This window comes from Babylonia areolata, chromosome 2 (assembly GCF_041734735.1).
Source record: "Babylonia areolata isolate BAREFJ2019XMU chromosome 2, ASM4173473v1, whole genome shotgun sequence".
NCBI lineage: Eukaryota > Metazoa > Mollusca > Gastropoda > Neogastropoda > Buccinidae > Babylonia > Babylonia areolata.
The window spans coordinates 54,025,887-54,048,216 of NC_134877.1; the positions used below are offsets into that span (position 1 = coordinate 54,025,887).

Below are 22,330 nucleotides of genomic sequence, written 5' to 3' on the forward strand. Positions count from 1 at the left end.
TTCCAGTTAACAAAATCAAATGAAAACTTTTCATTTGCATGTATGCAGAATGAATAAACACAGGCTCCTGTCTTCACAAATAAATCTATAGATTGGCATTGCATGACGGGTGCCAACAGCTGTGGTGGTCGAATGGTAGAGTGCTGGATTCTCACCGGAATCTCTTGAGTTTGATCCCTGGTGCACCTGGGGTCTTAAGCATGGAACCTTGGTAAGCGTGCAGTTACTCAAAGTTTGCAATGTTTGAAACATTACTTCCAGTTGTTCCCATCAAAGTTGGCTACTAAGTTTACACATCCTTTGGAGGTGGCCTGAATACTGTAGCTTTCAACTATTCTCCCAAACAAGATGGTGTGTTTGTACTGAAGTGACAGGTGTGCAATCTGAAGAGAGTGCATATCCAAGAACCATACATACACTCTAGAAGTGTACAACGACTAACAAATTGACATACTTTAAAAAAAAATCATTAAGGCATGTAATTTTTTTTAACCTTGAGAAATCGTAGACATCAACCAAAGAAGGAGAGAATCACTAACCCCCGTTCTGCAAGTTTGCCTGACGCTTCGATTTTAAGCTACAGGCATGCTTCAAAATGCTGTGGCAGATTTGATCAGTGTGGATCAAGCGACAGCATTTTGCACAATTACGCATGTGACCAATGCTTTCTATCTTTCCGAGACAAGAGGAAGCCAATAGGCAAAAATGAAGTAATAAATGATGAGGCTTTCCAGTGTTGAACGGTGTATTATATGGAACATGAACCTGCACCCATGCAGATATTATCAAGACGAGAATGATTTTGTTATTCAAAAACATTACCATTCTCTCAATGTGAAGGTCCATAAATCTTCGGTTACTCTGGATAATGTCAGTGTGTGTGTGTGTGTGTGTGTGTGTGTGTGTGTGTGTGTGTGTGTGTGTGTTTATCAAAAATAGTCAGTAACACTAGTAATACTACTGCAGTGAACTTGCCAACTGGTTGTGACACTGTTGTGTGGTGTCATTTCAGTCAGAATGGACAGTTTCAGTGTGTTCATGTTCAGGACATAATGCGCATAATCATAATAATGAAAAATCAAAGACTGCTTCAGCAGCCATTCACTCAATTTGCTCCTGGCATAACACTCTTCACACACATTCAACCATATCCATCCTCCCGATCAGTGTGACTGTAAGCCCATTTTCACATTTTGACAAATAATAAAATGGTGAATATGTTTTCCAATTAAACAATTTTATGTTGAAGGTTTACAACATTATTTAAAATAACAGTTTTGTTTTTAATAACCCATAGGCAAATCATATTCAATTAATTAAATGTTTCTAATTCCACATTGTCCACTGTTATTTTACAGAGGTCTGTAAATTTGTGCATAAATTGTGTGTGTCAATTATGCAACAGAAACTAAATTTTTGAAATTTTGATGTTTCTTTGCCAGGTTGCCTGTGATGCAGACTTGAGATTCATTGGCATGGTGACATGATGGGCTAAATCTGTCCATGATGTCAGGGTACTGAGGTTGAGCCAGATGTTCACAGCTTTGAAGGTAAGTCAGCCTCCGTACCTGACTTATGATCCTAGGCCTCAATCCAGTGAAGGCGAGTTTGAGCACATGTCATATATGGTAAGATGATTGGTAGTTTGAATGAACTTATGTTTGTGACAGTTTTATTATGCTTTTTCTTAATGTTTATTTGTCACTGAGAGTGTATAATTATGCATCACAAAAATGCATGTGTGTGGTATGGTTAGGGTGTACTGTGGTTGCTTTGGTAACAGCAGTATATAAAAGGCTTGCAGGTGTGTGTGTGTGTGTGTGTGTGTGTGTGTGTGTGTGTGTGTGTGAAAATAAAATGTGAATACAGGTATGTGTCACTTAGTGTGTGTAGGCGTGTTAAGATTTTGTATATGTATGTATATCTTCATATGTAATATTTTAATAAAACTGTTTCCTGCAGATTACTATACAGTGTACAGCAAGATGTATTCCACAAAGTAAGATAAACATGGGGATGAGGATGGGATGACCTCTATTCACACACATACACATCTGATATGCCTCCCTTATTGAACAGTTTTATTGATCAGATAATGTCATGTTTCAGAGCTCATTCTTTTCAGAGCCTCCATTTCTTGCCATTTCTTTCTGCAAATTCATGTTCAGGGGAACAGAGTGTTCATTCCATTTTTGCTGCATTCTGAAATTTTTCAGCCACGATTCATTCATTCATTCATCTTCCATCATCGCCTGCAGTTGCCAACAGTCATTTTTCTTTCTGTGTGTGAAGAAAGTCAGCCACTGATCACCCGCTGCCTGTGGGTGGACCGGCTGAAGAGAAAGCAGTCCTTATGGGTGTGGCCTGGCTGTCGATGGCATCATCCCCACTGTTTGGCCAACAAAGAGCACCAGCTGAAACAGTTCAAAATTATTTTATCCTCAGAGTTGACTGAAAGAGATGCAATGAGTGAAACTATCTTATAATAATCAGTTGTTTCACATGGGTTTTGTGTGCTGCTTTAGGACTTTCTTTTTTCCTAAAAAAACAACACAAAAAACCCAACAGTATTGGCTCAAGAAAGCATGTTCTAAATCCCAGATAGTGGGCATACTTACCATCACACACACACACACACATTGTGCAGTGTCACCCATATATTTCTTTTCGTTTCAAATGGACTTTACTATCAAAGCAGACTTTAAAAAAACATTATTTCCAGGCACAACACTATTGCTGTCATGAATTTTTTTAAGTGCACTCAGTGTGTGCTGCATACATGGCCTCAGTTTATCGTCTCATCTGAATGACTAGCACCCAGACTAAACCTTGATTCATAATACAAGACTCGAACCTGTTGAGACTTGCTTCCTAGTCTGGTGCAGTACAACTAGGCCACTGCTTCATTCAGATAACATTTATATTGTATACTGAATCCAGCAAATGTCACAAAACAACATGCATGCATTCCATTATAATCTTGAGCAATGATAGAATGTTTCCTTTTTTTGCTTTTGCTTTTTTTTTTTTTTAACAGTCAGGCACTACTGTTAAATCTGAATCACTATAAAATTCTCCTGTTAAAATTATCATGAAACAATTACGTGTATCAGATAAAATATATCCAAATGAAAACAAAAGAAAACCTAAAATGTTGCATCAAGACTGCTGTATACATCAATATGGTAATTACACTGGAAAAACCACACACATACTGCACTGATGCTGTTGCTCCCATTCACGGTTTCCTGCTGCTTTGTCTGCTGGTTTTGTCCCAGTCTGCGCAGTCCTTTTTGGTCGATTTTTTAATATCCTCTTGCATGTTGCTCCAGTGATTTGCACTGAACTTTCACTCCTCATGTAAAGAAAATCAGTCACGCAAGAACAGTTTCAGTTTCAGTAGCTCAAGGAGGCGTCACTGCGTTCGGACAAATCCATATACGCTACACCACATCTGCCAAGCAGATGCCTGACCAGCAGCGTAACCAAACGCGCTTAGTCAGGCCTTGAGAAAAAAAGAAAAGAAAAAAAGAAATATATAGATAAGCTTATATAAATAAATAAATAAATAATAATTATGATATAAAAAAATGGTAGTAGTAATGAAAATAATAATAAAATAATAATAATAAATAAATAATTAAATAAATAAGACAACAATGATGATAAATAAGCAAATAAATGTAAGACATGAAGACACATTCACACATACACCCACACATGCATAACAGATATGCACCAAACACGCAGTTTCACAGATATGAAAGCACAGTCAAATACATATAAATGTACATGAGCTCCAACACACACACACATTACCCTGCACCTCCTCTACCCCCCTCCTCCACACACTCATTTCTAGTCTATGTATCGCAGCTTCCACGGCACACACACACACACAAACACGCACACACACACAGATGAACGCTTACTTGTACAAGCACACACACACACGCCCATATCTCCCACCCCCAACCCCACACACATATATACAAAGATATAATATATACGTTCCAATATCCTGTTGCTCCCACAGTGTAGGCATGCATACACTCACATACCTCATCCTCTACCCCACCTCTTCCCTGCACCCCCACCTCCCCCTCACACACACAAACATGCACAGAACTCTCCTGACACTTGTGTACACTTACACTCTCACACATGCACAAACGCACTAAAAACAAACAACAGACCCATACATACACACAAACACACACATACACACACGCACAGAGGCTGCCACTGATTGGCCGCAAGAGGGATGGGAAAAGATCTCTGATGCCAAGAACGTGGCGTCTAGTGTGTTGCTCAGTCTATTGTATTTGGAAAAGCCCACAGAGACTCTGTTCCATTTTGAAGAAATTTGCGCAATGTTGGTTTGGAAATGATGCCGATATTTGTTTGATTTGCAAAGCATCGTGCTCTACCTTTCATGTTAGACTTACGGCCGCTCCCTCTCTCTGCTTTTATTTCTTTGAGGCGATCAATGGTGTGATGGCCTTGTACCTGTTCTTTTTGGTATTCTTTGACTTTTCTGAGGATTTCCGGTTTTCCTAGATGTAGGCCACTCGTTGGTGTGTTACCAGCAAGTCTGTCAGCTCGCTCATTTCCCTTAACTCCTGCATGTCCCGGGCAGTATGACCATGTGAGTTTTTTAATCTGAAAGTTGCGCATTGCCTTATGCCACTCTGGGCTTCTCATTCCGTTTTCAATTTTCTGTATGAGGTTCATTGAGTCGGTTAGAATCATGGCATGTTGGTTTCCGGGTGTATGGATGGACGGTAGCCACTGGAGGGCATGTGTCACAGCTTCAACTTCCATCGTTAGGCTGGAGGTTGTGACTTTGCAGGCAGCATTCTCTTCCCTAACTGTTTTTCCATTTGGTTTTGCAGTGAATCCCCAACCGGATTGGTCTTTGGTGACTGAGCCATCTGCGTATATGGTGATGTCCTTTTCTTTACTGTTTTCTTCTATGAGTAGCTTCACTTCCGCATCAGTTTTGTCCTCTGGCTATTCCCGACAATGTCTTCCCAGAGTGGGTGAAATGGCTGTGTTGAATAGATGGTTGAGGTTTTCAGGGAACAACCTGGTTAAAATCATTTCAATATGATCTCCCTAAAACACAAAACTGAGACTGATGGTAAACTTAAGCCTTTATTTGCATATTGTACATGTCAAACAACAAAGACAAATGCAGTAATTAAAAACAAACAAACAAAAAAACAAAAACAAAAAAAACACAAACTAGCACTAACTGCATTAGTCCTTGTACATGTCATATATGTCAGTACAATTCTTCCATTTCCTCTGACTGATAATTCATGAGTTTGTCAGAATTGTAAAATTTTTGGACAAGTATATGCTACGCGATTTTGTATCAGAAAAAGAGCAGTCTCAGTGTCATTTTTTTTTTTTTTTTTTTTGAGGCTATATAGTGTCAAATAATCGCGTCAAACTCTGTAAAGGCAATCTTATCAGCCATACAATCAGAGTTTTGAAATACAACTATTCAATTTTTTTTTTAGACAGACATATGGTACTGATATTTCAATCATGAGTAATACCCCCTGAAAACTGAAATTGTATATTTCATAGTCAGTCAACAGCAACAGAACAGAAAGTATTACCAAACACCAGAAAAGAAAGTGCTCTACTCTGTTTTGTTTTAATCAGTCACTTGGATTTTGAGCAGATGAGTTTATAAACTCCTGTTTCACTGTTTCAGCAAGTGCAACACTGCAATTGCCTGTAGATCATTTATGAGTTTTATCAGTGTTCAACTGTTGTTGGCTGTTTTTTTTTTTTTAATTACTTAGATTATATATATGTATCCAGTGATAATCTCTTTCTAAAAAAAACAAAAACAAAAACAAAAAAAAAACAACAACTTTAAATAGAAAAGATCTGGTCTGTTTTTTTTTTTTTTTTTTTTTTTAATATCCAATAACACACACACACACAGTAGCATAAAATCAAATCCTACACCAACATTATACAACAAACTGCATACTTCTTCCTCTTCTTTTCTATTCTGCTTTCTCTTCTTCTTTTTCTTCAACAACTCTTTCTTTCTGTCCTCAAATTTGTTTTGCATTTTACTTATGCATTTTTTTTTTTTAGAGTAAATACATGATCATTTGTGTATGTCTGTGTGTCTCTTAAAACAGTGGCAGATATTAAGTAGGCCAATGTGCTAATACCTCTACTGTTGGAGAAAAAAAAAAGTTCATTCACTCATTCTCCTTCTTCTTATTCTGTATTCTTCTCCATCTTCTTCATCACTGTAATAATCAATGTCTTCATCATAAATAACTTCATCAACGTCTCCATCTTCATAATCTTCTCTGTATTCTTCTCCGTCTTCATCAAGGTCTTCATCTTTTTCTTCATCATCACTGTATACATCACGGTCATAATCTTCTCTATCTGCTTCTTTTTCTTCCACCTTTCCACCTTCTTTTTCTTCCACCTTTCCACCTTCTTTTTCTTCCACTTTTCCAACTTCTTTTTCTTCTCCTTTTCCATCTTCACCTTTTTTTCCTGTTTCACAAGAATTACACGCTCTTCAGAACAGAATTGTGCAAGAACAAAATCCCACCCAAGTGCTCAAAATCAGACTATCAAAATCTTATCAAACAGTCACATGAATAATTTGTGAACTCACATCAAATTCATGCTAAAAAACCCCAAACAAACCCCAAAACAAAAAAATCCACAGAGAACGTTCTTGTTACACTTCTATGAAAAGAAGCTGTTCAATTCGCTGCAACCAAAATGGTCGTATTCAACTCAGAGCAAACGTTTAGCAAGTATGCACCGTGTTAACACTACTGGTATTCCGTGATATATGACACCCCCTTTCTCAGGGGGATTCTTTTTAGCAGAGTGAAAATTCTTTATCAAGATAGAAAAACAATGTATAAAATGTAAAAGCTTACATGTTACCTTTTTAAAGATGAGACTGATATTCACATGAAAAATGAAACAACATAATGTAATCAACAGTACTGCTTATATGTCATACCATATAAACTTCAAATTCAATAGAACTCAGCAAAATATCTGACAACTCCAAACAGAACAACTTGTAAATTTCACAATCCAAACAATCCAAATGTTTCTGAGAACTCTAAATGGAATATCACATAATCAGTTATCAGAACAATATTGAATACAATGATATATTTTTTTTTCTCTGAATGAAACAGCTCTTTAACTTAAGTTCAGAAACAGATAATCATACTTTTTAACAAAATTGAACATGTCACTCAATGCTCAGTTACACACAAGTTCAACACATTCACACAAAAAATTAAATCTCTCTCTCTCTCTCACCATATCTATCTATCTATCTATCTATCTCTATATATACACACACACATATATACACACACACACACACACATAATATATGACAAATTATTAACACAATAACAAAGTGTCTAACAAAGTGCCCATACCACAAACTGAAAAATTATCACACACACATATAAAGCTGCACACATAAAATCAAAACAAAAACAATACCTGCATCTTAATTAGTTTACACAGCTATATCAAACAACTGATCCAGCATTACTGCAAGTGGGTATAAACCACAATTTGAAAAAATAGTTCAATTTCTTCTGTTGGTGCACATGATAAATGTAATATGGTATAATCAAAAGGGGAAAAAATCATAAATAAGATAAATAGGAAAACTTAAAAGACCTGCTCTATGCTGTGTTTTGATTTATCTTTTTCTTCTGATATTTTCATTTCTCTTCATTCCTTTGGCATTGTTCTTACAGAAATTTGTGTTATTTGCTTCTGACCCATCAGCTAATCCATTCTGACTATCTCCAACCTTCTGATAAATTTTCTCATTTTCATCTCTTTCCCTTTTCTTTTTTGAGAAAGGAATCATTCTCTTTTGTGCCAACAATGACACCACCTAATGAAGATTCTTCACTGTGCTTACTGTCATGCTTTTTTTCCTTTTCTTTTTTTCTCTCCTGAAGATGCATCACAGACAACAGTGTGTGCTTTGGAATTACCTCCATCTTGCTTTGACTTTTTTTTTTTTTTCTTCTTTTCCTTTGAACTGTATTCATTGTTTATTTCCTCAGCTACTAGTGAACAGTCCACACCAGGTTCTCTGATGGACTGTCTTTCTTAGGAACATCTTTTTTTTTATGTTTGAATTTTGGCTTTTTTCTTTAGAAGGCTTAACATCTTCCTTGACATGATTATCACCTGATTTCCCTCTCTTCTTTTTGTCGCTTTTCTGTTTGTCTGCACATAGTCCTCAGCTGGATTTTGTTTGATTTCCTGATTTACCTACTTAGATTTCTTGTACATATTGTGTTGCTTAGTGCATGTGTGCCTGCCCCTTTAGTCTGGTGATCCACTGCCTCATGTCAAAACAGCTATCAGTAGAAATGCCAGGGAGTTTTCCTGGAATGAGGTCTGTTTCTGGGTCTTCTATGATGCATGCTTTTCTCTCTCCAGTGAAGTAAAGAACCACAACAAATTAAAATAATGGTGCTTAGAGCCTTGCTGACCACTAAGACCATCTCAAGGTTATCACCACGTTAGCACCTACTTCCAAGTCAAGGGTAAAAATTACAATAAATTGTTCTGCGACAGGATTTCCTGCTCATTATTATCAAGCAGATTCATTCCACATTCTAAGCTTAAAAAAAACTTAAGTTTAGAGGAAATGAGTAGGGATCAAGAGGGGTTAGGTTAAAATTGTACAAAAACCAAGAATCTGGACTATTAAACAAAAAATATTCACATTGGTATTGTATGTTGTCAATATCATGATGCCTGCATTGGTAGTTTTAAACTGCGTAGAAAAATGATGTTGAATTTGAATTGAAATTTAAGCTCATGAAGTATGATTATGAACAATCTGAATACGTGGAACAAAATAGACTGTGACAGTTAATTATCAACAATAAGAAAATGTTCGAAATTTTCTCCTTCTCAATTAGCCCTACAAATTATTTGTTATATTTATAATGGTAATCACTGACACATTTCATTCTGACATTGTAGAAAGATTGGTTCAACAAATACCAAAAAGTCCCTGAGACAAAGCTTTTGAAGGAATTTGCACTATTGATGTGCAATGAACAGAGTCCATTAGTTTCATTTTCCATCCATACAAAGTAGTATGTAATTCAAAGCAAACAAGAAATGAATCAATGTCATCCTTTTTCTCATCAAATGCCGGTAATTTTGAAATGTAGGACCCTTCCATTGATTCACTTCCACTGGTGATTTCGTTTTTTGTTTTCCCAGTCGGCTGATTGCTAGCTTTCTAAGTTCATGCTCAAACTCCAGTTCTAATTTCACCAAGTCTCTGTCTTTCTCCTCCCGTTCCTGTTGTCTTTGTTTATCCCTCTCTTTTTGCCTCTCTTTCTGTTGTCTTTGCTTTTGTCTCTCTTCTCCCTCCTTTTGCCTCTCTTCCCTTGCTAAATCCTGTTGCTCTTTATCAAAAGCGAAAAGTTCTGTTCCTGCAAGACAGGGAATCTGGCCTTGCTCCATTAACTTATCAAGCAGATCTGCCATCATTCGGTGAAAGCATAATTTTTAAAAATAGAAATCTCAAATGCCTTCCACGAGGAAATTGGGGGGAGGAGTGGGTAGAGGGGAGGGGGTTGGGCAGGGAATTAAAATGAAAAAAACCCACAGAATTTTAAGTGTGACTATTAAACAAAAAAAGAAAAATATATCACATGGTTAAGGGGTATTACTGTAGTGTATACTGTCAAATATCAAGTTGATGAGCCCTAACCAGGGTAAGCTCAAACAGTGGTAGGGAAAATATTTTTGAAATAAATTGAGAAATAGAAAAGAAGAATGAAGTATATAATAGTAACAAACAGAATCAGAAAATAGGTAAACAAGTAATAACAGTGAAAGAGTATTATCATAACAATGAAGAAAATGTTTGAATATTTCCTCACTTCATATCAAGTTAACGACCCAACTGTAACCAAAGAAAATTAAATATGTGTTAATTATTAATAATGGAAAATCACTGTAACTATATTCAATTCTGAATTGTAGCAATATGATTCAGGTTACAAAAATATCTCAAAAAGTCACCCTGAGACATCTCACCAGGCCTTTTGAGGAAGTGTGTAGTCCAACTATCTAGTGTCTTCACTGACATATTAAACATGTCCATTCAGTCTTGTGTGGTGCCACACTGCTTCAAGAAATCAACAATCATTCCTGTTCCAAAAAAAGCACAGCCTAGTTGTCTTAATGACTATTGTCCCATAGCCTTAACATCAGTTGTAATGAAAACATTTTAACGCCTGATTCTACAATTCCTAAAAACCTGCATTCCTCTATCCTTTGATCCTTTTCAGTTCGCTTATAGAGCTAACAGATCAGCTGAAGATGCCATTAGCATAGGTCTCTACCACGTCCTCAGACATCTCAAAAATCCTAACAACTATGCCAGGATCCTTTTCATTGACTACAGCTCTGCGTTCAACACAACAGTACCATCAATGCTAATGGCATCTTCAACTGATCCTTTTGCTGTCACAAATGGTGTCAAGCAAGGCTGCGTCCTGGCTCCAACGCTGTTCAGCCTCATGTTCTCTGCAATGCTAACTGATGCCTTCAGAGATGGCGATGTTGGAATCGGCCTAAAGTACCGAACAGATGGCAAGTTGTTTAACCTCAGAAGGCTTCAAGCAAAAACGAAGGTCATGACAGACATCATCAGAGACTTTTTGTTTGCTGATGATTGTGCCCTCAACGCTGGATCTGAAGCTGACATGCAACTCAGCGTCGACAAGTTTGCCACTGCCAGCAGGAACTTCGGCCTTACCATCAGCACGAGGAAAACTGAAGTTCTCCATCAGCCAGCCCCAGGGAAACCCTACGTTGAGCCCAACATCACAGTCAACGGTCAGAGACTCAGTGCGGTGGAGCGGTTCACATACCTTGGCAGCACACTGTCACGAAATGCGACCATCGACGATGAAGTGAACGTCAGGATTGCAAGAGCAAGCGCAACTTTTGGTAGACTCAATGCAAATGTCTGGAACAGAAGAGGCATTAGTCTTGAGACCAAGCTAAAGGTCTACAGAGCAGTAGTTCTCCCCACACTACTGTACGCCTGCGAAACTTGGACAGTGTACCAACGACATGCCAAGAAGCTGAACCACTTCCACACAACATGCCTAAGGAAGCTACTGAACATCAAGTGGCAAGACAAGACCCCAGACACAGAGGTGCTCGCAAAAGCCACCCTTCCCAGCATCTTCACCATCCTGATGCAGTTCCAGCTTCGCTGGGCTGGACACGTGGTGCGCATGCCAGACCATCGGCTGCCCAAAAGGCTCTTCTATGGCGAGCTGCAACAAGGGAAGAGATCACACGGAGGTCAGAAGAAGCGCTTCAGAGATACTCTGAAAGTCTCTCTGAAAGCGTTTGATATCAACCCTGACTCCTGGGAGGAATCTGCAGTGGACCGTGACAAATGGCGCGCTGCTGTGCACAAAGGCGCCAAGTTGTGCGAGGCCAACAGGACTGCTGCAGCTGTTCAGAAGAGGCAGGCCAGAAAGTCACGGGCAAACAAGCTCCCTGACAATAATATGCCTGTCTTTGTCTGCCCCAACTGTCAGCGAACATTTCGTGCGCAGATTGGATTATTCAGCCATCTGCGCACTCACAGATAGATTCATGAGCATCCTCACCACCACCCTCCCCCCAGCCCCCAGCTGGATGACAACGATGGTCATCATCGATCTCGATGGACACACCACCACCATCAAAACTAAAAAGGTAGACCATCAAAACCAAAAGGTAAAAAGAAACAAAACTCCTATCCAGAGCACCTTATGTGAAATATGAGATATGATTCAATATATATATATAAACTAGAAAGGACTATAGAGCCTAAGTATATCATGTGTTTGAAAAGCTTCGAAAAAGAACAAAGGATTGGAAAAAAAAAAAAAAAAAAGAGGAAGAGGGAAGTAGCCGGAAAAGAATCCCTCAACTGGGATCATGAATTCTAGGAGCACCCGCTTCCCTAAGGCTGAAGATGGGAAAAAACAAATTAACTATTTTAGAGAGAAGGGAGAATGAATTGAAAGTTTACACAAAAAAAAAGAAAAAAAAAAAGAAAAAAGAAAAAAAGAATGGGTACAAACAGGCAATTTAACAAAATAAAAAACAGAAAGATACAAAGGGGCAATGCTTATGCACCCCCAGCGCCACATTGTTCTCTGATCTTCAAGCAAGAGTTGGGCTGGAAAATACAGTCGCAGGGGTAAGAGGTTAGATGAAGGGATTATCCAGACAGAAAAAGGTAGGGACAAATACAAGCCTCTCCAAAGCCATGCCCCCCCCCCTCCCCCCCATACCCCTCCCTCCTCAAAAGTTCCCAGGAGGAGAGTGTTGTGGGGTTGGAGTATGGAGGGATAGGCAAGGATGTGACAGCTATACTGAAATGCATAAATGCACTTTTCCATTAATAAAAAAAACAACACCAAAACAAACCAACTACAACCCACTAGCTTCTTGATTCCATCTGTCACAATAATGAAAGGCCCATTTCTTCTCTGTTCTGTGTTGATCCAACAAACTCATGCCAAACATATGTTACTTAGATCTTAGAGTCAATCACTATGCTGAGTTGATCAACTCCAAAGATTTTTACCATACTCAGCGTGTACTGACAAAAAACAACAACAAAAAAACACACAAGCAAAACCAGATTCATTCCTGTGTTCAGGAGTGTACCAATGTGCCCATGTATGCTTTTCACAATTAACCTTACTTAAACAGGAAAAACACACACACACACTTTTTACCATTGCTCACACACAGACACCCCCAGCCCCCTCCCACACAGACACAATATGTATACAGAAGTGCACATACAGGCGCACGCACACTGAATCATATACACACTCATGCATGCGTACACACACACACATGATCACCATCCCTGTCTAGCCCCATGTTCTTTTTGTCATTTCACTCAACAAAAACTGTAGCATTTGACATCAATGCTTTTGGGGTTTTGCATGCTGAAATTGTCATTTGATGATGCGTTAAGTTAATACACTTTATGGCTGCAGTTAGGTATAATTATTTAGATCTGTGATCTATAGTTGAAGTATCAATGATTCATCTACATTCCAAAGCAGGAAATATGTTTTGTTCAGATGTGTGTGCAACCTCGGTCTCTCATTTAGACGTAGGTAAATTTCACCATCGCTGTTGTCTTCTTGTCTTTGGTCATTCTCACATGGCCGATGTGTACTGTGTGTGTGTGTGTGTGTTGTGTGTTTATGTATGCGCGCGTGTGTGTGTTGTCATGATTTGAAGAAATGGAAGGTGGGTGGTGATGTCAAACTAAATATGAAGTAAGTGTGTTGAGTGTTCAGATCAATGTGCCCTATCCTACTCTTTCTGCGGTCTACCCCCTCTCTCCCTCTGTGACCTCTCTCACAGTAACAACAACAACACACACACATACACACACTAGCAAACACAAAAATATGCTTATCTTACTAACTCACTCACAAACCCATATATTTGGTCTTACCATCTCTCTCTCTCTGTCTTCTCAGTTTGAAGGCCCTGTTTGTTATTCAAAAGGAAATGGACTGGTATCATTAACTACTGGTACCCAGATACATCACATACAACCTTTTTTGATTCATCACCATAAACAGGACAACAACAGTCTTCCTCCCCCTTTCATGCTATTTCCTTTCCTTCTTCCACAGTTTATACAATACTTACCCCTCCTTTTACATAGACAGAATAAAAATTGTAGAAGTGATGTACGTTGAGGTGCTTTTGTGTGCTGAGGGGGCTCAGAGTCCTTAGGAGGGGAGGCAAACGGCTCATCGTCCCTGCGAGGGGGGTCATCGATCCTGTGAGGGGGGTCATCGTCCCTGCGAGGGCGGTCATAATCCCGTTCTGACTCATAGTCCCTGCGAGGGGGGTCATCGTCCCTGCGAGGGCGGTCATAATCCCGTTCTGACTCATAGTCCCTGCGAGGGCGGTCATAGTCCCGTTCTGACTCATAGTCCCTGCGAGGGGGGTCATCGTCCCTGCGAGGGCGGTCATAGTCCCGTTCTGACTCATAGTCCCTGCGAGGGGGGTCATCGTCCCTGCGAGGGCGGTCATAGTCCCGTTCTGACTCATAGTCCCTGCGAGGGGGGTCATCGTCCCTGCGAGGGCGGTCATAGTCCCGTTCTGACTCATAGTCCCTGCGAGGGCGGTCATAGTCCTGTTCTGACTCATAGTCCCTGCGAGGGCGGTCAAAGTCCCGTTCTGACTCATAGTCCCTGCGAGGGGGGTCATCGATCCTGCGAGGGGGGTCATCGTCCCTGCGAGGGCGGTCATAGTCCCGTTCTGACTCATAGTCCCTGCGAGGGCGGTCAAAGTCCCTGCGAGGGCGGTCATAGTCCCTTTCTGGTTCTGTTTAAGAATCAGACATACATCAAAGGGCATCATGGAAAAGCCCATTTCCATTCAGCTATGATGCAGATGCAATCACTGTTTGAACCACCTTCCCTCTCTGGAACTATGTCTCAACCTAGGTTTCTGCATTCCTCATTGTTTTATTGTGTTAGGGCTACCCCTTACCATCCTCCCAATTTTCACATTCACAATGTGAATGGCTGCACACACACACTCACATTAGGAAGACAAATGATACAGTTATGTTAAGTTTGCTTCTTTTTTTCCTCTCTCCAAAGCTGATCCCCTGAAACTGCCAAATGTCCCCCACATTTTCAGACAAATTTAGGCCTGCAGGAAACATTGTTCTTTCTTTTGTGTGTGTTTGTGTGTGTTCAGGAGTGTACCAATGTGTCAATGTATGCTTTTTACATTAACTTTACTTAAAAGAAAAACACACACACACATTTACACACATTTTATCATCGCTCACATTCATTGACACACCCACCCCATCCCAAACAGACACAATATGTATACAGAAGTGCACATACAGGCACATGCACACTGAATCACATACACGCTCATGCAATTGCATGCACACACATACATGATCACCATCCCTGTCTAGCCCCTAGGGCTATTTGTCATTTTACACAACAAAAACCACAGCATATGACATCAATACTTTTTGTATGCTGAAATTACATCAAGTGACGATGCAGTTAAACACTTTATGGCTGCAGTTAGGTATTGACAACACACACACACACACACACATACACACACACTCACAAACTCCTGATCTTACTATCTCACTCACAGACCCATGCATTTCATTTCATGCCATTCCCTTTCCTTAAGCCACAGTCTATACCAATTACCAAACTTACCCCTTCACCCTCCTCCCCTCCTTTTACATGGACAGAATAAACGTTGCAGAAATGATGGACGTTGAGATGATTGTATGCGTTCAGGGGGGTCAAAGTCCCTGTAAGGGGGGTCAAATGACTCATAGTCCCTGCGAGGGGGATTACTGTCCCTGCAAGGGCGGTCACAGTCCCTTTCTGGTTCTGTTTAAGAGTCAGACACACATAAAAGGGCATTGTGGAAAGCCCATTTCCATTCAGCTATGATGCAGATGTAACCACTGTTTGCACCACCTTCCCTCTCTGGAACTATGTCCCAACCTAGGTTTCTGTATTCCTCACTGTTTTATTGTGTTAGGGTTACCCCTTAACATCCCCTCAAATTTACACATTCACAATGTGAATGGCTGCACACACACACACACACATTAGGAAGACAAATGATACAGTTATATGTTTACTTAAGATTGCTTTTTTTGGTTTTTTTTTTCTTTCCAAAGTTCATCCTCTAAATTGCCAAATGTCCCCAAGGTTTTCAGAAGTTTGTGATAGCTTTAAAATTTTAGGCCTGCAGGAAGCTTTGCTCTTTCTTTTGTGCATGTTTGGGTGTGCAAATTTGAAAAAAAGTTAACTCTTACTTTGGTGCAATTTATTATACATAATTATACATAATTACAGTGCCATTGGTGACACAGAGAGGAAAACTTAAGTAAAACAGTTATATTTTTAAGTGTGTGCCATCTTTTTTATGTATGCAAATATCAAACAATATAAGCTGAATGAAAGTTGCACAGAAGTGAACGATGAACATAAACACAATTTGAGAGGGTTAGTAGTAAACTGTAATTCAAAGACCTGGAAGAATTGTGAAAAAAACAGGTATTTTTTGTGGACAAAGGTGCAAGTGATGAAGTCTCCATAGTCATCAAGAACAGGATATTCATTCACTACAAGAAACCAATGTCTCTCAGACTGACATTCACAAGAACCAGTAAGCTCTAGATGTGCAGGTGTAAGTTCAAGTAATTCAGATAAAAACCCAGGTGAGAGGTGTTCTGCCGATCATGACAGATGTATTACTGTGTTTTTGTACACACAACTGAAAACTGCTTGGTTTTCTTACAAACACAAAAGAAAACAAACGTAGTGTTGTCAGAAACATCCCTACAAGTATTATGAACTGGAGTATCATGGTTTATTCAGTTATTGTTACCATCACTGTCATGAAGACCACCATCTGCTGCTTCATCCTGCTGCCTGAGGACTCTCTAGAGTGGCATACTGCAAAACAGTGTGCCACACACAGAGTGACCTGACACTCTTCATGCTGAAAATAGTGAGATGATGTCTGCTTCCTTTTGAATGCAGCCCTATTCTTCTTTGTTGGGTATATGCACCACAGTCACGCTGTGGTTGCTGTCTCTTGGCACTAGCTTTGGTAATGTTGTATGTTGGCCGGGGCATTCCAGTCAGCTGTCTGAAAGGATTCAACATCTTCCACCCTCTTGCTGCAGACTGTGGAGCATTTTCAGAAGCAGGGATCAGCTGTTTTGCCAGCATCTTCCTGAACTCATGATGAGATAGGGATACCCGAGCAAACTTGCGGTGGAGGCAGTAGGCGTTGCGTTGCACATCACTACTGTGAACAGGCAGACGTAAAGCTTCTTCCAGCATTCCATGGTCTTCCTCAAGACAGAGTAATTTTTTAATGGTCTGATATTGACACAGTCAGCAAAACAAATTGGTTTCCAAATGGCTTACCCATTGTCGTCAACTTTGTACAGTTTGATTTCCAGAGGCAGGTGTATGGTTGACACGCTTGTCATGGTTGACAGCAAACATGTGGTCATTCTGCTGAAAGATACTCTGTTCTTGTGTCAGCTGAATGGTGTTATCTCACTGTTTTTGTTTCTTGAAGGCTTCTGGCATGCCATGTCTGGTTGGTTACACTGTAACACAGGTATTGGTATTAAAGAAGTACAGCTGGTTGAAGAGCTCAGGAATTGTATAGTATAGTAGCTGTCCATGAAAACTGTGTCCTTTGTCCAAAAGACCAACAAATGCCATCAGACTCAATACATTCTGAGTAGTGACACTCAAATCTTCATTGATATCAAGTGGTTCACTCACATTTGTGGTTGGCGTAGACTTGTGATATATATCCAAGGTCAGGATATATCCGCTCATGGCTTCACAAGCTTCATTTGTTCATGCAGTTTGATGCCAAATTTATCTGGCTTTGCTGGATTGCAAACTCAGAAGCACAGCCTTCCTTTCCATAGACAGATTGCCTCGTCAAAACTGATGTCCTGTTCTTGGATGTACACCTCAGTGAACTGCTGCAGAAGATGCCTGAAATATGAGCTTATCTTGAATAAGGGGTCTAAACCGTTATCATGTTTTCTTGACATGGTGAAAGTTACTCAGGATAGCCTGGAACCTCACAGGGGACATATTCTTGGCGGAAAAGGGAGTGTAGGTCATGTCGTTCTGGCTCAAGTAGACTTCAATAGTGGGCTGACCAGGCCTATTGTGATAAGCAGCAACAAGAAGACCCTGATCTCATCTGCACTGACAGGGGACCAGCGCTGTCATCCGCACAAAAAGAGAAAAAATCGTATATGTTCTATTTCATTATGTTTGTGTTCACACACATCACACACATACACTCACCCACACATGCACCTGCACACACATCCACACATAGACTCTCAATCCAGTTGACAGCTGCAGTAAACTCAGCTATTATTCTGCTGTCATACATTTAACATAATCTCCCTTCCTAATAACACAAACGTGCACACACAATCACATATACACAGAGAACAAACCATCACCCACACATGCATCTACACACAGACACACACACACACACAAACAAATCCATATAAATACACACACACACATATGCGCACACACACACACCTCACAGAAGCTCCCTTCCCCACAACACACTCACACAGACACACACACATGCACTGTAAATATAGTACACACATAACGCCCAACCATTCACACAAACATACACTGAGCCCTCCTCCCTCCAACACACAATAGACACACCCACACCAGCAAACAGCCATTTCTGCTTGAGCACTCAGAAATGAACAGAAGCTGTTTTCATATCAATAAAATAAAAATCAGTATAACGCATTTCACTTCTTATTTCATTAGACTCAAAATAATTGATTAAAAAAAAATATATAAAAAAAAAAAAAAAAAAAAGAAAGAAAGAAAGAAAAAAAACATAGGTCAAAAGTATACTTACCGTGAAATTGACTTCAGGTTGGCAGTGTCAGTTTTCTGCTTGTTCTACATGTCGATCACTTTATTGCCAAGAAACAGATGAAAAAATCCAACGGCTGTGGGTTTTCTGGAAAATCCTCACTGACATGCAGCGAACTTTCACAGTCAAATGGCATGCTGACAGTGGCACCTATGCCACATCCACGCAGTGCCTTTTATTTTTGACACTCGTTCACACAAAATGTGCTTGGAACTTGGAGATAAAGGTTTCCGGGCCTAACTAATCAAGATTCTAATGAATACAGTGCTAGATATTGGGTTTTGCATCCAAGAACCTTAACTACAACCAATCAGAGAGGCACCATCCAGCGCGACTTATGTAATGACTACCAGCTGACAGTGTATGAAGAGTAGAGCAACTTATGTCATGACAACCCGCGGAAAGGTTCATATCGACCCTTGCAGAACAATGAAACAATGACAATTCCTGCACAGTTCCTGGAGTTGCAAACAACAATGAGAATAATTTGTGGACTGACTTCAATTCACAGAATCACACTTATTGTTTTTAACCAGTGAACATTCTAGTTACACTTCTATGGAAAGGAGCTGTTGAATTTCTGCAACCAGAATGGTTGTGTTCAGCTCGCAGTAAACTTTTAGCAAATGTCGATTGTATAACACTTGTGGTGTTCTGCAATACATGACATACATCATCAAACAGAATGCTGCATTTATTCATCAATCTTTCCTCATTGTACAGCCAGTTTTGTGTGACTCTTCTTTTCTGGAGGCATCACTGCTTTACTCAACTTATTCCCAACATTTAGCACATTAATTTTTCATCTTACTTAACCACAGATTAAAACATAGGATATACCTTTTAAATGGGTTACCAGAAAATAGCAGTACAATTAACTGACCATATTTGCGTCTGATCTCATCCAAGCGTTCCTTCCTCTCAGCTCTGCGTTCTTCATTCTTTGCCTTGCGCTCCATCGTCCTGTTATTATAGCGAGCTTCTTCCTTATCGTACCTGGAGGAAAAACCAGATCATGTGGAAATGGTATTAACACACAGGAGCAACAAAGATATAAAAGACAAGGCAAATGTATAATAAGATAAATCATGCCCACACATTTGCCTGTATGGACCTGTACACTATTAGCTATTCAGATGAAGATCAGGTACAAGAGGGAAAAAAAATCATTATGTCCACCATAATTTTATTCCAATGTTTCTAACTCGCTTTCAGAAGCAGCTGGTTGTTGTTTTTAAGCCCAACAACTTTACAACGAAAGCAATTCAAACCAGAATCTTAAAAAAATAACAACGGACTCTCCCCCAACCCCCTCCAAAAAAGGTATCCAAGTCTGGATTTGCAAAGTGATTATATTCTCTTCCACAGCAAAGCAGATTATCCAAAATCCCTGGACAGTTGTTGGAATGTGCTCTTTTCTTTACTGTTAAATAATTTACTCTTCTTCTTCAACATATAACATTCCTCTTTTTTCAATGAAACTAAGCCTTGCTTCATACAGAGCAAGTGAACTACACTTTTTTGTAGCCTTGGGTCTCCACAATATTAGCTCTGACACATGGTAATGTAAGGCTGAAACCAATCATTCAAATATTTCCGATTATTCTCAGTATACAACATGTATGTTATTTCCTCACTTAGCCTTGTTGCCTCCACGGCAGCAGCAGCAGCAGCAGACGCAGCAGACAATGGTCAGAATGATGATGCCTCCCACCACGCTCATGCTGATGATCAGCGCCTGAAAGTTCACTGCAATTGAAAAAAAAAAAAGGAAAAAAGAGGACATAAAACACAATTCTTAGTTATTTCGAGTTATTTCTACTTTGGGGAAAACAATTTTCACATGACTAACTTGTTTTTTTGTTTTTTTTAACAAGACAAATATAAACATATTCTGATTACATGCACAAATGCATTCACAAACACTTGTGTACAATGCTAACATTTATCAGTCAAATTCATGCAAGACTGCCTTCTGCAACTTGGCAATTTCTCTGTTTCGTATGGACTCCCCCTTTCTTAACCAAATTCAAAGCCCATCAGTAATTAACCTTCTTTTCTTATAGTGGCATTACACCAGGAAACTGTGTAAGAAAAAAAAAGGACAACAGATTAATGGAACAGGCGCATCAGAAAATCAAAGTAATATTCTTATAATACTAGAACAAATAAACAAACAAAAGAATAATCATCACATTACTGCCTTCAAGTTTAAATCTAACTAGCATCATCATCATGGATATCTCTCAAAAACTGAGGATGATGAGATGTTGTGCCATCATCAGTGAAATCATCAAGGATGGGAATGCACAACGTAACCTGATAGATCTATAACAAACTTCTTAAAAGTGGAAAAGCTGTCACTCAGGGACAATCCAACTCTCTCAGCCTCAGCATATCAACTATATGTGAAATACTCAGTTAACATCCCACATAGCCATGCCCCCCAAAAAGTAGCACTGTGAAAGAAGGTAAATACTCACACCAGCACACTCCCCATCTGGCTTCATCCAGAGCACAGAGATGCTTGGATGGCAGAATACTCCCCGCAGGGTAGGCCATGCACCTGCTGTTTGACTCACACCACAGGCACTGAAAACATCATCACAAACACACAATGTACTCAAACTGCACTTTGGGAAAATCATCTGCAACTTCTGACTTTCAGGGAATTAGGATTAAGTGAGGTAAAGATCGAGAGAAAAAAAGGAAACTTTACTTTTATTTCTTTTTATTTTGTTTCTGCTGGTTTGTGCAACATACGCTCTTGACTGTTTTCATTTCAAAACGCATTGGTGCAAAACATCTGCAGTATTTAGTATAATCTAGATCTGTTATTGTTAACACTGTTCTGGAGTTCAGTATGATACACACACACACACACATACATATAATGATATATATAGTGATATACGTACAGAATATATACAGAGAGAGAGAGAGAGAGAGAGAGAGAGAGAGAGAAGTGCATTGTTGCTGTGAAGGAGTGGATGCTGACAAACAAGCTAAAACTTAATGACATCAAGACAGAAGCCATACTTATACTGTTATAGCTTCTAAGTCTACATTTAGTCATATCTGAGATCATACCTTGACTGTCTGCAATACTGATATAAGCTTTCAAAATTCTGTCAGAAACTGGGGTGCATTTTTTAAATTAAAAATTTTTTTTTATATGTTCAGCTCTGTCCATACTTGACCATGTCACTAATTTATAGAAAAATGTGAACTTCCACCTGAGGAAAATCCATACCATTCGACCATATTTAACTATTGAAACAACTACTCAGCTTGTTTGTTCCCTGATCCAAAGTCACATGGACCACAGCAATTCACTACTTGCTGGTCTGCTTTCTGATTTGTTGCCACGCCTTCAAACAATTTTGAACAATGCTACAAGAACCATTTTCAGAAAGTCAAAAAAGGATCACACTATCCCACTTTACCGTCAACTTCAATGGTTACCCATTCATTACAGAATTCAGTACAAAACTGCCATACTGGCTTATCGCCACTTTGAAGGATCTCTCCCATCTTACTTATCTTCTGTCCTTTATACCTGCACCCCTTCATGTTCTCTCAGGTCTTCTGTTGAAACGCTCTTTCGAGTCCCCAAAAACTCTTCAAAGACATCTGGTCAAAGGGCCTTTCAGTATCAAGAACCTTCTAATTTCTTTTCCTCTTGATTTCAGTGTCTCACCAGTGCAGTCCTCTTTCAAAACAAACTTGAAAACCT

The 22,330-nt window shown here is 39.5% G+C and overlaps 2 protein-coding genes across 2 annotated transcripts in view; both read right to left on the bottom strand.

Moving 5' to 3' along the window:
* The window catches only part of LOC143275210 (pituitary tumor-transforming gene 1 protein-interacting protein-like), a 28,996-nt gene that overhangs the window by 1,256 nt on the left and 5,410 nt on the right, over window positions 1-22,330 (bottom strand). The window contains exons 3-5 of the mRNA XM_076579189.1: window positions 21,078-21,186; window positions 20,232-20,343; window positions 19,478-19,590 (exon numbers count right to left, since the gene is read on the bottom strand). Coding sequence (XP_076435304.1) covers window positions 19,478-19,590; window positions 20,232-20,343; window positions 21,078-21,186 — 334 coding nt within the window. The remainder of the gene's footprint in view (window positions 1-19,477; window positions 19,591-20,231; window positions 20,344-21,077; window positions 21,187-22,330) is intronic.
* Window positions 9-16,982, bottom strand: LOC143295840 (uncharacterized). Its single transcript, XM_076607491.1, has 5 exons — window positions 16,715-16,982; window positions 15,393-15,512; window positions 13,774-14,457; window positions 3,216-3,355; window positions 9-2,414 (listed from the first exon to the last, which is right to left on the bottom strand). The coding sequence occupies exons 1-4, from the start codon at window positions 16,980-16,982 to the stop codon at window positions 3,306-3,308; spliced, it is 1,122 nt and encodes a 373-aa protein (XP_076463606.1). The 3' UTR covers window positions 9-2,414; window positions 3,216-3,305.

Bases quoted from the DNA above. Each gene is read 5' to 3' on its own strand.
- LOC143295840 (XM_076607491.1), bottom strand. From the start codon at position 16,982: ATGCTGGAAGAAGCTTTACGTCTGCCTGTTCACAGTAGTGATGTGCAA. The intron at 14,458-15,392 runs GTCCATCATTTC...ATTCTTAAACAG, and splicing joins ACGCATACAATCATCTCAAC to AACCAGAAAGGGACTATGAC. The intron at 3,356-13,773 runs GTAAGTATTGTA...TCTTTACATGAG, and splicing joins CTGTCTATGTAAAAGGAGGG to GAGTGAAAGTTCAGTGCAAA.